Source organism: Pelophylax lessonae, assembly GCF_965119305.1.
Source record: "Pelophylax lessonae genome assembly, chromosome: 3".
Taxonomy (NCBI): Eukaryota; Metazoa; Chordata; class Amphibia; order Anura; family Ranidae; genus Pelophylax; species Pelophylax lessonae.
Genome location: NC_138770.1, coordinates 273,019,653 through 273,037,566, shown reverse-complemented (window position 1 = coordinate 273,037,566; position 17,914 = coordinate 273,019,653). Strand labels below are relative to the sequence as shown.

At 44.8% G+C, this 17,914-nt stretch overlaps 1 protein-coding gene across 1 annotated transcript in view; it reads right to left on the bottom strand.

Annotated features, from left to right (window-relative positions):
* NAALADL2 (N-acetylated alpha-linked acidic dipeptidase like 2) overlaps positions 1–17,914 on the bottom strand; it is a 1,571,070-nt gene that overhangs the window by 841,105 nt on the left and 712,051 nt on the right. Inside the window, exon 4 of the mRNA XM_082249039.1 lies at positions 17,264–17,386. Within this exon, the coding sequence (XP_082105165.1) occupies positions 17,264–17,386 (123 nt within the window). The remainder of the gene's footprint in view (positions 1–17,263; positions 17,387–17,914) is intronic.

Genomic DNA, 17,914 nt, shown 5'->3' with positions numbered 1-17,914 from the left:
ATTTTGAAGGTTTGTTTTCAAGTAATTGGCCATAAAAGGGGTATGGGGGTCTGGGTACTGACCTGGGTACTGACCTGGGTAATGCCCTGGGGAATATGTATCAATAAACATTAACAAAAAAAAAACAATAATTTTTTCAGTAGCAGTGATTTTAATTACGCTTAAAGTGCAACAATAAAACTGAAAATTCCATTTAAATATAGTGCCTGGGGGGTTCCCTTAATGCGCCTGTAAAGTGGCGCACATGTAGCATGCATAAAACATGCAACAGCAAAAATGATATTTCTAATGAAAAAAAAATGTGGCAAACCTCATTCAAAATGACTTGCGGTTACAATTGCCGACATACGGCTATTGAAAAAATAAAGAAAAAAACAGCACAGCCCCCCCCCCAGTCCATACTAGGCCCTTTGGGTATGGTATGGATCTAAAGGAAAACCCCATGCCAAAACCCCCAAAAAATGACATGGGGCCCCCCAAAATCTATACCAGACCCTCATCTAAGCATGCAGCCCGGCAGGTCAGGAAAGGGGAGATTACGCACAAGTGCCCCCCCCCCCTCCTGAACCATACAAGGCCACATGTCCTTAACATGGGGGTGGGTGCTTTGGGGCAGGAGGGGCTCACCCCCCTACCCCAAAGCCCCCTGTCCCCATGTTGATGGGGACAAGGGCCTCTTCATGACAACCGTGGGCTGTGGTTGCCAGGGTCTGAGGGTGGGGGGCTTATTTGAATCTGGAAGCCCCCTTTAACAAGGGGCCCTCAGATACCACCTTCCCTATGTGAATGGATATAGGGTACATCGTACCTCTACCTCTACCTCTACCTCTATGTATGAACCACAAGAAATAGTTTTTGACAAGTCCTTTGTTAAAAAATAAATAAAATAAAAAAATAGTGTCCCTTGATGTAAATCCATCATCAATAATGACGTCCGCCAGACCCAAAAAAAAAAATTAAAAAGCTGTTGCCTCTTGGGAGGCCTCCCACCTTCTGCCCACTATGTGCTTTGACACTTATTATATAAGCAAGAGGCAGACTGGGGGGGGGGGGACTCCATGCCGTTTTTTTTCTTTTTTTTTTATTCAGCTGTCAGCGAAGAAACCCATTTACAGCTGACGACTCACTGGTTGTTAAGGACGCTGCAACCAGCCCTGCTCCTTAATAACCAGCTTACACTGCGCCCTGTTTGGGAAAAGCTTTGCCCAATCAGGGCGCAGAATGCACTGTGCAGCGTTCAGTGCATTGCAGGGTGTTCGTCAGGATGAACACCCTGCATATTCAGCTGTTCGCCCCAAACTCGTGCTCGGGTGAACCATTCCCAAAAATTAACTTCTGCTGTTAGTATTAAAAAGAAAAGAAACTGTGGGTATCCAGAATAGATACCATATAATTAATAAAATGTATGAGATGACCTGACTTGTGCACTCATTAAGTAATAAAAAGATGTGTTTAAATATAAAATAGCAGAATACTTCACTGGGCCATTTTATTGTACACTGCATTTGATCTATCAAGTTAAATTAACCTTTTTGGGTAAAAACCAACTAAAAGTGAAAATGAAACCTTGAGATGCATACAGGAAGCATATCTAGTGTGAACTTTGCTAATTTATAAAGACCTTGCTGTAGTTCACCAGTCTGGTGATACTGGAATACACCTGTTGGTGATACTGGAACACCCTTCTTTCTGCCACTCACATTCAGAAATATATACCAACACTATAACTTTTCTCACAGCTACCTATCAGATTACAAAAATATAGGTAAAATAGCAAATAAAAACAAATAATATGGTATATACAATTGCTACACAAGCTATGTTGTGATTTAATGTTATTTAAAAAAAATAACCTTAATCTTTTAATGTTGTAATTTTCTGTAAAATTCAAAACAATATGGCAACCTGGGGGTGTTGTATACAGTGTTATACAGAACCTGGAAGTGTTGTATACAGTGTTATACAGAACCTGGGGGTGTTGTATACAGTGTTGCACAGAACCTAGATGTGTTCTCTACAGCGTTGGTGTACAGAATGCTCCAAAAATTGGTTTCCATAAATATTTTTGTTGTGGTAAATGTTTTGTTTCTTTTTCTTTTTGTAGGTATTGGTATGAACTAACAAGGAATACTCATGTGTTATGTAATGTTAGGCTATACTACATCTTAGATGAAAGGATTCAGGTTTTGCTAATTTCAGGTCGAGATGTATTACCGCTTCTGTCCTGGAAGGTGTACCCCCCTTTATGACCACGCCATTTTTTGCAGCACTGCCTTAATTTAACTGATAATTGCACGGACGTGCGACACTGTACCCAAATACAATTTATGTAATTTGTTTTCCCACAAATAGAGCTTTCTTTTGGTGGTATTTTATCACCTCTGCGGTTTTTATTTTTTGCGCTATAAACAAAAAAAGGAGACAATTTTGAAAAAATATATATTTTTTACTTTCTGCTATAAAAACATTCCCAATAAAAAAAAAAAAATCGAATTTCTTCTTCAATTTAGGCCAATATGTTTTCTGCTATGTATTTTTGGTAGAAAAAAATCCCAATAAGCGTTTATTGATTGGTTTGCGCAAAAGTTATAGCATCTATAAACTATAGAATATTTTTATAGATTTTTTTATTTTTTACTAGTAATGGCGGCGATCAGCATTTTTAGGGGAACTGCAACATTGCGGCAGACAAATTGGACACCTGACACTTTTGACACTTTTTTGGGGACCAGTGACACTAATACAGTGATCAGTGCTAAAAAATTTGCACTCTCACTGTATTAATGACACTGGCAGGGAAGGGGATAACATCAGGGGCGATCAAAGGGTTAAGTGTGCACCTTGTTAGTGCTTTCTAATCGTGTAGGGGGCTTAACTGGAGGAAAACAGAGATCCATGTTTCTGCTTAGCATCTCCATCTTCCTCTCTGACAGAATGGCGGTCTGCCTTGTTTACATAGGCAGACCGCCATTCTGCCTCTCTTTTGAACGATCGGCGAGTCCTAGTAGATATTGTGTCCGCCAGACCTGCTGATTGTCTTCCGCTGTGTCCAATCACAGCGGGAGTGGGTCGCCAGTGGTGCAGGCGCATGCCCCAGACCCTGTGCATAAACTCACATACAGTTACGTGATTTCGCACAGGAGGGAAACCCTGCCACAGTACATCTGCATGGCGCGGTCCATAGGTGGATATATAAAGAATATGATTGAATTGGCTTTCATTATTAAAATACCTGACAAAGGATCCTAATGAATCTGATACAGTATATACAGTATCTCACAAAAGTGAGTACACCCGGGGGGCGTGGCGACCACCGGACAAAATAGCCGCATAGTCCAGTAGCTCCTGTGGGTGTCCAGATGTTCCTGTATCTACGCCCAGCTACAGCTTCTCTTGGGACTCAACAACCCCCTGATCTGACAGCGGAACACTTCCTCGCCCTCCGGGAGATGCGCAGAAGATGGGCAGCAGTGATGCTGGTAAAAAAACTCTCCGAGTTCTTCCCCTCTGCCACTGCTGGTCTCTGCCAAGATGACGGCGGAGACATAATCCCCCAGCATGATGCCGGCTCTCTAGCGGTGGTTACACAAGTCAGCAGAGGGGTGGACTCGATCACTCCCACGCTGGGCCGGACATGGATGCTGCAGACTGAGCTCTGCGATGCTGCACACTCTGGCTCATCCACACCATCCACTCAGAGCCTGGCTAAATCTAAGCCCAGGAGAGAACACCCACTACACCCCAGGGAAGAACTGTCCATGGAGGTGAACTCAAATGTACCCACACTGCCTACCTATTCACCGGCACCAGACCCTTTCTTGGCATTCCCCACCACAGGCAAGCCAGTATCAGATACAACATTGAAAGATATGTTAATCACGCTCCGTACTTCCATACAGGAACATATATTATCCTCTATTTTGTATTGCCAAAGAAAAATCCACGAACTGGGCGATAGGATCAACACTGTTGAACGTAAAATGTGTGAATTCACCACCTCATACAACTCAATGGTAGACTTGCAAGGGAGGAATTGCACCGTATAACGGCCAAACTTGCTGACCTTGAAGATTGGTCGAGCCATAACAACTTAAAGATAAGGGGGGTCCCGGAATCCATTCAGTCCAACCAACTACCACATTATGTGCGGGACCTGTCCAAATCAGTGCTACCTAATTTAACTCCTGTGGATTTAACCATTGACAGAATCCACCGCATCCCTAAAGCCTAATTTCTGCCACAGGACATTCGTTGCGACATACTGTTGAGACTTAATTTCTTTCAAGTGAAAGAGAAAATTCTGGAATCTTTCTGCCACAAAGAACAACTTCTGGAACAAGCAGCTACTCTGCAAGTCCTCCCTGACTACTCCCAATACACTCTGCAACTGAGACGTAACCTTCACTAAAGCCTTGCGGAACAACAAAATTGTTTATAAATGGATGTACCCTGCCAAGCTATGCATTACGCACCAAGGCACGTCCTCCACTATCTCCACTGCTGGTGAAGGCTTTCCCCTCCTTCGCCAATGGGATATTGTACCTAACACCCCTCATTCACCTCCAGATGCAACGACTCACCTGCCTGGCCATGTCCAACCGGACTGGCAAGTCGTACTGGCAAGGATCAAAGTCCTCTCACCACAACCCCAGATGATGCAATATATCTTTTGTCCGGATACACCGGTCCCTACTGTTGTCCATGAGTACCCCCCACCGTACTCTGACCCCCACTAGCCTTGCAGTATTCACTGCCCTTTTGGCCACTTGTGGCCTTGTTTTTTATTTGTTGACAGTTTCCTACTGTCTATTTACATTTTGTCTATTAATACCATTTTATACTTCCGGTTCCGGCGCCCATGTGAGAGGCTGTGTGGGACATCGGCTCCGGGCAGATCAGCTTACAAAACCGACTTTTTCAGTCCGCACAAGCCATCCGACCCCGCGACCCGACCCCACGCTATCGGAGGACATTGCGGGATGGACAAATTCCTCCGTCCGAACGGCTCCGCCGCACCGCCGCAAATCGAGCCCGCGGCTTCGTCTGCGGCCTACACGGAAACCATCATGGCGGACGCCGCTCCTCTGACTCAGTCGGCACATCAAGGTCAGTCCCCCCCGCCCATGCCTGAGGCCCAAATTGCATCTCTGGCCCTGGCAGTGGCCAACCTGCTCTCGCCCACCATCACAGAGGCAGTGGATAAGGCGATAGCCCTGGGGATGGCCCAGCTGCAGAGGGAACTGGGAGACCACACACGCAGGCTGCAGGAGCTGGAGCATAGACTGTCGGATGTGGAGGATGAGCTCCAAGGCTCCTTCTCAATGGACCAGCAGGCCAGGCAGACTCAGCGCTACCTTTTAGACAAGCTGGACGATCTAGAGAACCGATCTCGGAGGAATAACCTCCGGATCATAGGCCTCCCGGAATCATATGGTGCAGAAACGTTACTGGACCTAACCACTACCCGCATTCCCCTGGCACTGGGGATCCATGCAATGTGCACTGCTGAGCGAGCCCATCGTCTGGGGGCCCCATCAAATAACAGAAAAACACCCCGCCCTGTCATAGTGCGGTACTTAAATTACATGGACCGACAGAACATCCTCAAGTCGTTTAGGAACTCTAAATCGTTCCAAATTGATGGCCACAAGCTGTTGGTCTTCGCGGATTACTCACAAGAGGTTACCAGACGCAGAAAGGCCTTTCAGCCAATATGCCAAGCTCTTTACCGCAAAACTATCAAGTTCACCTTAGCTTATCCCGCTACTTTACGCTTAACCGATTTATCAGGGGAACAAAAGTCTTTCACACACCCTGAGGAAGCAATGCACTTTCTTGACCGACACTTCAATATCCAGGTGGAGCCACCAGCGACCCCGTCTCCCCAGCGCCCTCAGGGGGCGAGAGAGCAACGGAGTCCACGGAAGGATCCGACGAAGCGGCAACGCACCAACGGACCATCGTCCGGACACAGGAATCGTTGAGTGGCCCCTTGCACCGGCTGGTGCGGGTCGCTCTTTTCTCTTTTCTCTCCAGGAGGAGACCTCTGGTCTGGTGCCACCACGTTCCAGTGTCATATACCATTTTCCGCATCTAGGCAGTGACTGAGTGTCTATCTGCTCCTGAGGCCCTAAGATACATAGAACTCTATCCCGGTCCTCGGCGGCCCGGCTGCCACCTTAATTGATTCTTAGCAATCTCACTGCCTTGAAGGTACAGGTAATAGCATGGGTTATGTGCTCACTGATTCTGTTTACATGCCTTCTGATGATGTTATTCTGAGTTATGGTTTACTATTTTCACCAGTTATCTGTTACTGTGTTCATGGTGTTGTTGTGCTCTGGGCCACGGCCTTATCTCTGGTTTCTGGTACTGGTGTCTCCTTTGGGTCGTGTGGAGTCGACGTTTAAAACGATCTCATTACCTAATTCAGACACAGCCAGTTGAAACCCGGTAACGCTGTCCGTCCACGTGCTCTATTGCATGAGGAAAAAAGCGAAGTTACTAAGATGTTTTTCTCCCTTTTCCCTTCTCCTGACCCTGGCCCCTGGTGGGCTTCTAGTTGCCCTGCCCCTCTCCTTTGCCCTGCCAGATATGCTGCCCTTACCGGGCTACCTGCTATTTTTTGTTACCCATAGGCTGCTTTCTACTAGGCACCGTCTCGGTTCTCATAATGCTCTCGTAGGCTTCACGGCTCAATCCAGTTTTTATGATCCCCCATGACCATTGTCTCATGGAACGTCAAAGGACTTAGGTCACCACACAAACGCATGGCCGTCCTCAGACACCTGAAACGTCTGCGGGCGGACATTGCTATACTGCAGGAGTCTCATTTAGAGGAGAAAGACTTCCACAGAATGCAAAAGCTCTGGGTGGGACAGGTTCTTGGTTCACCTGCAGTGAAGGGGAAATCGGGGGTTTTGATTTTAGTCCACAAGGATTACAAAGCCACGATTCACGCCAAACACATTGACGGGGAAGGACGCATTGCCATACTGCATCTCAAGGATGGGGTACAGGAGTGGGTGGTGGCGGGCGTGTACGCGCCCACCGCCCCCTCGGCCCCCTTCTTCCAAACATTGACTAGTACCCTGGCGCCTTTCCTCCATTTGCCATTACTAGTGACCGGTGACTTTAACCAACTCATGCAACCCTCTGAGGACAGGTCACGGGCCGCGGGGTCCAAGTCTTCTAAGACCACTTACCAATCCCCATTATTGCTTAACATGGCAGACAGTCTACACCTTACTGACACGTGGCGTTTGTCGAACCCTACCGGCAGAGAATTCACGTTTTACTCCCATCCCCACAACACTCTCACGAGGATAGACTACGCATTCGCTAATACCAAATTGCTCCCGTACACTAGTTCACCGAAAATCCACGATATCGCTATTTCAGACCACGCTCCCATATCCATTGATATCTCCATACATGTTTCCACCCCATCCTTCAAACACTGGAGATTTCCCTCCTACTTGGCCAAAGACCCCGGGATTGCCACCCTTCTGGGGGAAGTATGGGCTGATTTTGTTGACATTAATGACACTCCTTCCACCTCCCCGACACTTCTATGGGAATCGGGCAAAGCAGTCCTGAGGGGGCGAGTTATAGCGTACGCAGCAGCATACAAAAAAAAGGTGGCCAAGGCATACACAGATGCCAGCGACTCCCTTAGAAAAGCGCAGGCCGATCTTAACATGGACAACTCCCAGCATAACAGGGATAGGTGGCGCAAGGCAAAGGCAAACTTTGATGCATGGGCTGACAATAGGGAGAGGCTCTACAGGTCTCACCTAGACTGGAAGTTCCACACCTTTGGGAACAAACCCGGGAAGCTGATGGCCTCTTTATGCCGCGGACCCTTTGCACCTACACTTGTGCGTTCCCTCAGGGGTGCGGATGGTCGGCTTGTAGAGTCTTCCACCGAAATCAACACGGTCTTTGCGGACTTTTATAAATCGCTGTACGGATTTGAACCATGCGATGACGCCACTGCTACGCGGTGGTTGTCATCTGTGGAACTCCCAACGATATCCCCGACTCAATTGGACGCCCTTAACTCTCCTATAACCATTGAGGAAGTGCGTAAAACCGTGCAAGGATTGACACCAGGGAAATCCCCTGGCCCTGACGGGTACACCCCAGAGTTTTATAAATTGACCATAAACCACCTGGCTCCCACTCTACAACGCGTTTTTAACCACATTATGTCAGGCCATCCATATATGCCGACCGGCTACCAGGCACACATTAAACTGATTTATAAAACTGGAAAGGATCCACAGGACCCGGGTTCATATAGGCCCATCTCGTTATTGAATGTTGACTCGAAGTTGCTCTCCAAAATTATTGCGGATAGATTAGCATCTATACTCCCATCCCTTATACATCCAGCCCAAGCAGGATTTGTCAGAGGACGTTCAGCAGCTGCCAACATTAGAAAGGTCATAACTGCCCTAGAAGTAACCAAAACAAACCCTGCCAACACAGCTGCAATCATCACTTTAGACGCCGAAAAGGCCTTCGACAATGTCAATATACAATGGTTAGACAGAGTACTGTTGCGCTTTGGCTTTTCCGGCGCTTTTCTACACACAATAAGAACTATGTATGCATCCCCCGAGGCTCAGGTGGTCATAGCGGGTCAAATATCACAACCTTTTAAATTGTACAAGGGTACCAGACAGGGGTGCCCTCTGTCACCCCTGCTATTTAATCTGGCCTTGGAACCATTGTCCAGATACATGATGCACCACCCTGGGCTCCGGGGGATCAAAGTGGGTGGAGAGGAACTCCGTACGGCAATGTTTGCGGACGATGTTCTCATATTTACCGCGGACCCTGGGCACGATCTCCCACTTATTCAGGACATGTTTGCAGAATATAGATTGTGCTCCGGTCTGCGTATAAACTTCACCAAAAGTGAAATCCTCCCACTTAATACAACTAGCACTCCGCAGTGGGCTTCCTCTTCCCTACTTCGGGTTAACTCCAGTCACATCACCTACCTGGGCATTAAAATAGGACGATTCTCCTCATCTCTATACCGTCTAAATTTTACACCGGTTGTCGATAAAATGTGCGCAGAACTTAAGACGTGGGCGAATTTACCCCTCTCCTTTATCGGTCGGTGTCACCTATACAAAATGGCTACCTTCCCCAAACTCCTTTATCCCCTCCAAACTTTACCACTCCTCCTGAAACATGCGGATGTCACCAGGCTGCGCAAAGCCGTCTCCTCTTTCATATGGAACGGGAAACGCTCTAGAATATCGTTGGCCAAATTGCACTTAAATAAACGGGAAGGGGGAGTGGATCTACCTGATACTCGTTTGTATAATGTGGTCTGCCTTGTGAGGAACTGTATGGACTGGTTGAGCCGTGAATCCAGATATACTAATTATGCCTTAGATTCAGAACTAGCCGCTCCCTGGAACCTGGCGGCGCTGCTGCACTGTGGAACGGCGGATCTTCCGGTGTCGCTGCGCGGCAACTTGTTGCTCAGGGATACTGTGATGGCTTGGAGGGACCTGAGGAGACGTTGTAAGTTGCCTCAGCGACTCTCCAGGTGTTTGCCTATCTGTAATCATCCCATGTTCCCGCAGGCCCAGCAGTGCTCAGCTTATGGGGATTGGACTGAGCGAGGGATTACTAGATTTGCTCAATTGTTTGATGAATGTTCGGGTATGCCTCTCCCTTTTGACACCTTTTCCGCTCGATATAATCTGCCGAAGGGTCACTACTTATACTATAGACAATGCCTTAGTTTCGTGGACTCAATCTGCCGAACACCCCAAAAACGCTTTGCCACTTCTCTACTGGATACGTGGCTACAGCAGGGTAAACATAAGATTTCCCATCTATACAAACCCGTTCTTATTGCATTCTCCCAAACCGTCTCGAACCAAGTGGCGAAGTCATGGAATACTATACTCCACTCTGATACAGCAAACCAACGCATATTGTTCGGATATCTCACCACCCGCCGCTACATCACAAACGAGTTCTGGAGAGAACAGCAACTTAAAATTATGCATAGAGCTTATTTCCCCCATATACGGTGGTCTACAGATGTTTCCCATCACTTTTGCACGCTGTGTAGATGCCAATTTCCTTCCTTGCTCCATAAACTTTGGATGTGCCCCCCAATCGCCTCCTTTTGGGACAAGGTTCTAAGATATATATCGAAAAATACGGGTCTACTGCTACCAAAAGACATTTACCTCCTACTGTTTGGTGACCCCTCATTGCCTGGCTTTCATAAAACCAAAAACTCCCAGAGTCTCTTCTCCAATAACAAGCCCTGGATACTCTCCTGCCTCATGATAGCTCGCAGGCTGATCCTGAAGCGGTGGTTGGAGCCCTCTCCTCCCACAATCAAAGACCTTTATGCTGACCTACTGACTCTGCGAGAACGAGAATCTACGGGCCTGCAGCACACCCCCTCTGCCAACGCACTACGATTCACCAGGAAATGGAATCTTTTCTCCGCAGCGGCAGGGGACTCTCATGGCGGACCTAGTCTGGACAGCTGACCATTTACGGATGTACAGGAACAGACTGTCTCCCTTTCTTCACATCCTGACGCCTCTTCTCCTCTAACGATCTTAAGTACAGGATCAATCTATCACTATGAGGCATCGAGGCAGACCATACTGTTCGTTGGGGATAATGTTATTATAGTAGTTGTCTAGCTGTGTTGTTCTAGCCACATTTCACTGTTTTATTGGTTCAGAGAGCAGCTGAGACGGTGCCCGCTGGTATCACTTAACGTTGCCTTATACTTATGCTCCCCCTGGGAGCGCATCTAGGGGGCATTACCCCCTCCTATGCTATACATATCTGGACTACAAGCATGTGTCTGGCTTCCCACTCTCTCCACCTCCCCTTCCCCCTCCTTTGACCCTACCTCCTCCCCTCCCTATCTCCAAAAAAAAAAAATAAAATATAACAAATTGCCTTACTTGTTTGATGTTGCTGATCATTTTTGGTCACGACAAATTGTCGTTATATTGTCTCTGGAGTTCTCGCGCAAATTCGCATATTTTGTTTCATGACCGTTAGTCATATACTTTGTAATCATATCACTGAAAATTTTTTTCTGGTTGTAATGTACTTCTGCTGTAATGCTTTGAACTTCAATAAAATGTTATAAAAAAAAAAAAAAAAAAAAAAATACCATTTTATACATCATTACAAACAATGTTTCTCCCAGGACCACCCTTTTTTGGAGCTTTGCATACCTCAAGATCACCATACCTATCGTCCTCAAGCTTCTTATATGTTTGCAATGACGTACACAGGTACTTGCCCAGCAACCCCTTTCTTTGTTTTCTCCAACAGGAACTGTCATCTCATTATTGATCTGAGCCTCTTCCCATCAATGCTTAAGGAACTTCACCAACGACAATACACTTTTTCTTCAGTAACTCGACAAAAGGTATTGTTCACGAACTATCTATCCATATTTCACAACCTTTCTACTCCCTTTTTACGTGTCCAGTTGCTCTCTGTTTTGTATCTCCCTTGTTTCTGCAAACTGAATAAATGACACTCAACCTCGTGACCCTGAATGTCAGGGGTTTAAACCACCCTGCCAAATGCTACTCCCTCTGGAATGAAGCTGTGGCCACAAAAGCGGATATTATAGCAGTCCAAGACACTTATTTTTGTAGAGACAGTACCCCTCTTTGCTCTCATGTTCGCTACCCGCATGTGTTTATGACTTCAACCTCAGTTAAAAAAAGGGGAGTCCTAATTGCAGTGAAAGACTCTATATCCTTAACCCTTTCTCAAGTGGTGTCAGATGAGGACGGTAGATATTTAATTCTTATATGCACTATTAATAATTCCCTTTACACTATAGTCAACGCTTATGCAACAAATTCTCACCAGCCAAGGGTTTTGCGTAAATTGTGTTCCAAGATCAATAGACTGAAAGTTGGCAGTTTAATTCTGTGTGGAGACTTCAACTTGGTGGTGGACCACGCCATGGACTCCTCCTCCAGGGGGAACTCCCGATTACCAACCATCACCAATCTTATCCGTTTGGAGGACCTCCATGACGTGTGGCGCTACCAGCACACTGAAGAACAAGACTATTCCTACTATTCTCCTCGACAAAACACTTACACCCGAATAGACATGTTCTTGGTAGACAGGCATGTACAGTATTACCCAATGTTATTGCTACCTCTATTTCCCCTATCACCTGGTCCAATCACGAAGCTGTTCATATGTCCATCAAGGTTGGCCACATACAACCGTCAACTTATATTTGGAGATGCAATAATTCATTACTTTCTAACCCTACAGACATTAAATTGTGCATACTTGAATTATTTACATACAACAATACTCCATATGTAGATCCCTTCCTCTTGTGGAAAACTCACAAGGCATTCGCCAGAGGCATCCTTATTCAATTAGGCTACAAAATGAAAAAGCTCTACACAGCCAAACTTAACCAAATGCTTACTGACATTCGCTCCCTAGACACCCTGAACAAATAAACTCCATCCCAAGCTAATCATTCCAAAATAACCACACTCAGAAACGACTTGCGTAGCCTACTGTGCGACCGACATGGCAAGATGCTGGCACACTTTCGGATGAAATACTATACTCTCCACAATAAGGCCGGGAAGTTCCTGGCATCCAGATTGAAAGCCAGAAGAACCAAAACCAAGATTACTTCTCTGTTCCACCCTCACACTAAAGCAAAACTTCTGCACCTCCAGGAAATAGCCGACGCCTTTGCGGACTACTACGGCTTTCTATATAATCTATGTGATAACAAAGACATCCCACAACCTACAGAAGCTGACATTCAAAACTTTCTATGACACCTGACCCTACCAACCATCTCTCAGACCTCTCTCGAACTCCTCAATAGTCCTATCACTGTTCTGGAACTCAATCAAACATTGAAATCCCTTCTACTGAACAAATCCCCAGGCCCAGATGGCCTAACGAATGAATACTACTCCTCTCTAAAAGATGTACTTGCCCCTCACCTCCTCAAACTTTTCTCCATAGCCATAGATAAACAACAGTTGCCCGCCGAGATGCTTCAAGCCCACCTAACCACCCTGCCCAAGCCAGGCAAGTCCCCAGACACCCCTGCTAATTTTAGGCCTATAGCTCTACTAAACACGGATGTGAAGATATATGCAAAACTCTTGGCCAACAGGATCTTGAGCATTCTTCCCAGTTTGATAGGCTCAGACCAAATAGGGTTTGTTAAGGGGAGACAGGCTCGTGATGCAACCAGGAGGCTTGTTAACCTTATACATCACGCGGAGCACTCCTGAACGCCTTCTCTGCTCCTGTCTATTGACGCAGAGAAGGCGTTCAACCGCGTGCACTGTGGTTACATGCGTGAGGTACTTATCAAGTTTGGGTTTTCAGGTTCCATTTAATCCGCCATAATGGCCTTATATTCCTCAGCCAAAGTCCTTTCATCTGGTCTCCTATCTAAATCCTTTTTGATAACTAACGGTACTAAGACTAACGGTACAAGACAGGGTTGTCCCCTCTCACCCCTAATTTTTAACCTTGTAAGTGAACCCTTGGCTGAATCTGTCGATTAACCTCTTCGCAGGCAATGTTATCCTAAGTCTTATGAACCCTATCATATCCCTTCCAAATGCCCACCAATTACTCCAAACCGTCAGTACAGTGTCTTACTACAAGGTAAACTTTTCCAAATCTCTAATCCTGGACATGGGCTTACACCCAGCTACACGTGCCCATCTTGTTAAATCACTCCCATATTCTTGGACGAACCATAGTATCCCATATTTTGGGCATCGCCTTAACTTTCCTCACATCTAATCTAGCATCCTCCAACTTGAAGCCCCTCATTGCCTCTATATTGGACAGACACATAAATTTCACAAAGCAGAGTTGTCCTGGGTTGGCAGAATTGCCGCCTTCAAGATAATGGGTCTTCCTAAAATTCTCTATATCTTTCGCACATTGCCAGCCCATATTCCGAAACAATATCTCACTACCCTCTCTAAAATACTGTGATCATTTGTCTGGCAGAAAAAACGTGCCAGGTGTAATTATAACCACATTTTAAGAAACAAATCTGTTGGAGGTTTGGGTCTTCCAGACATTTTAGACTACTATAATGCATCCCAACTCTCCTCCTTGAAACATTGGTTTCATCAACCTCCAACTCTCCCATGGCTAAACATTAAATACACTCTATCCAAATCGGATGACCTCAACCTACTACTCCCAGCTGATCTATGGCGTCCCCTGAATCTTCACACATTCCCGCTCACTATTCAATCCTCTATTAGAACCTGGAGAGTACTCCTAAGCCACATAGACGCTTCTGACACATCCGTTCCAATCACATCCCCCGGAAAACTTTAGAGCTCTTACTTCCCCGTGTATCTGTATCTAAACTGACTTTGGCCAGCATCCACTCGGTTGACCAACTCTACTTCCAAGATTCTCTGAAAACTTTCCAACAGTATTAGCAGCTCCCTTTCGAAACAACCCCCTCCCTCCTGAAATTTAATTTTCCAACCTCCCTCTGGCAGCTTCTTACCTCTCTACGTTGTGCCACTAAGGGCATCTCGTTTTTCTATAACTTCCTCCAACGTAAGCTCAGTTTCTCCAAAACTGTGCCCATGCTTTTATGGGAGGGGGAACTTCAGACGTCTTTCTCCAAACTCAATGGAAATTGGCAATCTGCAGTACTTATACTGCCTCACATTGCGTTACTCACTGGGAACAATCTCAAAAACTTCTTACCAGATGGTATCTAACACCATACCGTCTATCAAAATTCTACAAATCTCATAGCCCAATGTGTTGGCGAAATTGCGGCCGAATTGGTAATAAATTTCACATTTTCTGGTCTTGTAAAAGCCTCACCAGTTTCTAGAGGAAGATTATTGAGGTCCTCTCTAACACCACTGGCAATCTACTTACTCCTGACCCAGCCCTGGTACTGCTATGCCTAGGCATCGATAAGATACACTCCAGTTTGAGAACAGTGACGACTCACATATTTATAGCTGCCAAAATGGTTATCGCTAGACGTTGGTCAAAATCATCATCGCCCTCTCATTCTGAGGTGATCAACCTTATCAATACCTAATTTTTGTACGAAAGAGCATATTCATACTCCACTTCACGAAGCGCGCAATTTCACACACGCTGGAAACCCTGGATAAACATTCAATACTACTCTAAACTCTTTTGACACCTATTAACTGTTCCACTATATGAACTAACTTCTACATATACAAATTTATTATACAACACTTTTTGACAGTATTGTATCCTCTTATCATCATATTATTGTACCTTGCTCCATTGCTCTGGTTTGTACCACTATAGAAGTTCTGTTCCTACGTCATGATCTCCAATTGCTGTACACATTCTTGTTCCATGTACTACTACCAAATGCTCCTATTGTTGCCACTCGGTTTACTACTTGTATGTTTATTACTGTTATTCTGTTTTTCTTCTAAAACCAATAAAAAGTATTGAAACAAAAAAAGTGAGTACACCCCTCACATTTTATAAATATTTTGTTATATCTTTTCATGTGACAACACTGAAGAAATGACACTTTGCTATAATGTAAAGTAGCGAGTGTACAGCTTGTATAACAGTGTAAATTTTCTGTCCCCTCAAAATAACTCAATGCATAGCCAATAATGTCTAAACCGCTGGCAACAAAAATGAGTACACCCCTAAGTGAAAATGTCCAAATTAGGCTCAAAGTGTCAATAGTTTGTGTGGCCACCATTATTTTCCAGCACTGCCTTAACCCTGGAGTTCACCAGAGCTTCACAGGTTGCCACATGAGTCATCTTCCACTCCTCCATGATGACTTTACGGAGCTGTTGGATGTTAGAGACCTTGTGCTCCTCCACTTTCCATTTAACGATGCCCCACAGATGCTCAATTTGGTCTAGGTCTGGAGACATGCTTGGCCAGTCCATCACCTTTACCCTCAGCTTCTTTAGCAAGGCAGTTGTCATCTTGGAGGTTTACTCATGCAGCTCGAGACTATGACACCCACACCACCATGCTTGACTTTGTGACACTGAGCACGTGAATGCAACTTCTTTGGTTGACCATGGCTAGGCCTGTTCTGAGTGGAGCCCGTCCTGTTAAACCGCTGTATGGTTTTGGCCACTGTACTGCAGCTCAGTTTCAGGGTCTTGGCAATCTTCTCATAGCCTAGGCCATCTTTATGTAGAGAACCAATTCTTTTTTCAGATCCTCAGGGAGTTATTTGCCATGAGGTGCCACGTTGAACTTCCAGTGACCAGTATGAGAGAGTGAGAGCTAAATTTAACACACCTGCTCCCCATTCACACCGGAGACCTTGTAACACTAAGGAGTCACATGACACCTGGCTAATTGGGCCCAATTTGGACATTTTCAGTTAGTGGTTTACTCACTTTTGTTGCCCGTGGTTTAGACATTAATGGCTGTGTGTTGAGTTATTTTGAGGGGACAGCAAATTTACACTGTTATACAAGCTGTACACTCACTACTTTATATTGTAGCAAAGTCTAATTTCTTCAGTGTTGTCAAATGAAAAAATATAATAAAATATTTACAAAAAATGTGAGGGGCGTACTCACTTTTGTGAGATATTGTATATCAAGTTATACAATCTAATACATTTATAATCAGCTTTTTAAAATAAGGTTCATGTGGTAGGGTTTTCCACAGAACAAACACTATTGAAAAAAAATCCCAGCACACTTACCGACTAGTCAGCAAAAGCAAGATTACTAAAGCCCCGTACACACGTACCGATTGCCGGCCGAACGATCGGCCGTCTTTTGTCCAGTGCTGTCGTGTTGGTTGAAAAGTGCTCAAGACTGCACACAAATTTTCTCTGAGCATGCCCAGCCTTGCTCATCTGGCTTTTGTCGGCCGAAATCTGTACTGACTGATGAACAATCGGCCGTTCTGGTGACGGCCAACAAAAATTTTATAGCATGCAGACCAGATTTTGTTTGGCCGAAAAGTCGCAGTTGGTTGTCGGAAGCATCATACTAACAAGCCGACAATCAGCCGATCGGACGTTGGCCGAACATTTTAGGCCGACAATCGGTACATGTGTACGGGGCTTAAGTTTCAAATTTTGACTTACAAATCTAAGGTTTTAGTTGCACACATTTTCAAATGAATGTTGAAGCCACAGTGCCTTGTCAATGAAGTGTCATCATTTTTATCAAGGTCCCTCTGTGAGGTACATATAACTACAAACCTTGTATAATAATGGTAACACTCCCAGCTTTAATAAAGCAATAGAATTCCTTGAAATATGTTTTGCTTTGGTCACACTTTGTAAATCTTCTATTGTGCCATATTGCACATCAATAACTTCACCCTAAATGAGAAAGAAAAAATATAAAATAAAAGTAATTAACAGGAAAAATGATGTATGCATGTTGCTGAATACAGTGCAACTATTCTAAATAATAACACATTTAAAATAATACATAATATATTTTTTTTATGTAAAACAATATATACAGTAACATAGTCTTACTGGCTAAGCATGAACAAAAGAAAGCCCTTTTCCAGCTATCATCATACAGTTCATAATATTAGTGACTGTGCACAATAAGGATATTTCTGTTTTAATAAAAGCCAGAAAAGAAACCATACATATCACAAAGCTGGATGTAGACATGGTCATTTTACAAAAAGTGACAACACATTTTCTTACTGATAAAGTAAGCAACATTGTATTTCTAATGTGTATTGCACCAATTTCAATATGTACCATTTATCATAATGGCTAATAGAAGTCATTTTGAGAAAAGGATTCATATTCCACGCTGTGTTTGAACTTTTAGTTGAAAATACACAAAAAGAACAAATAAAGTCAGATCTTATAGAAAAAATATGATGC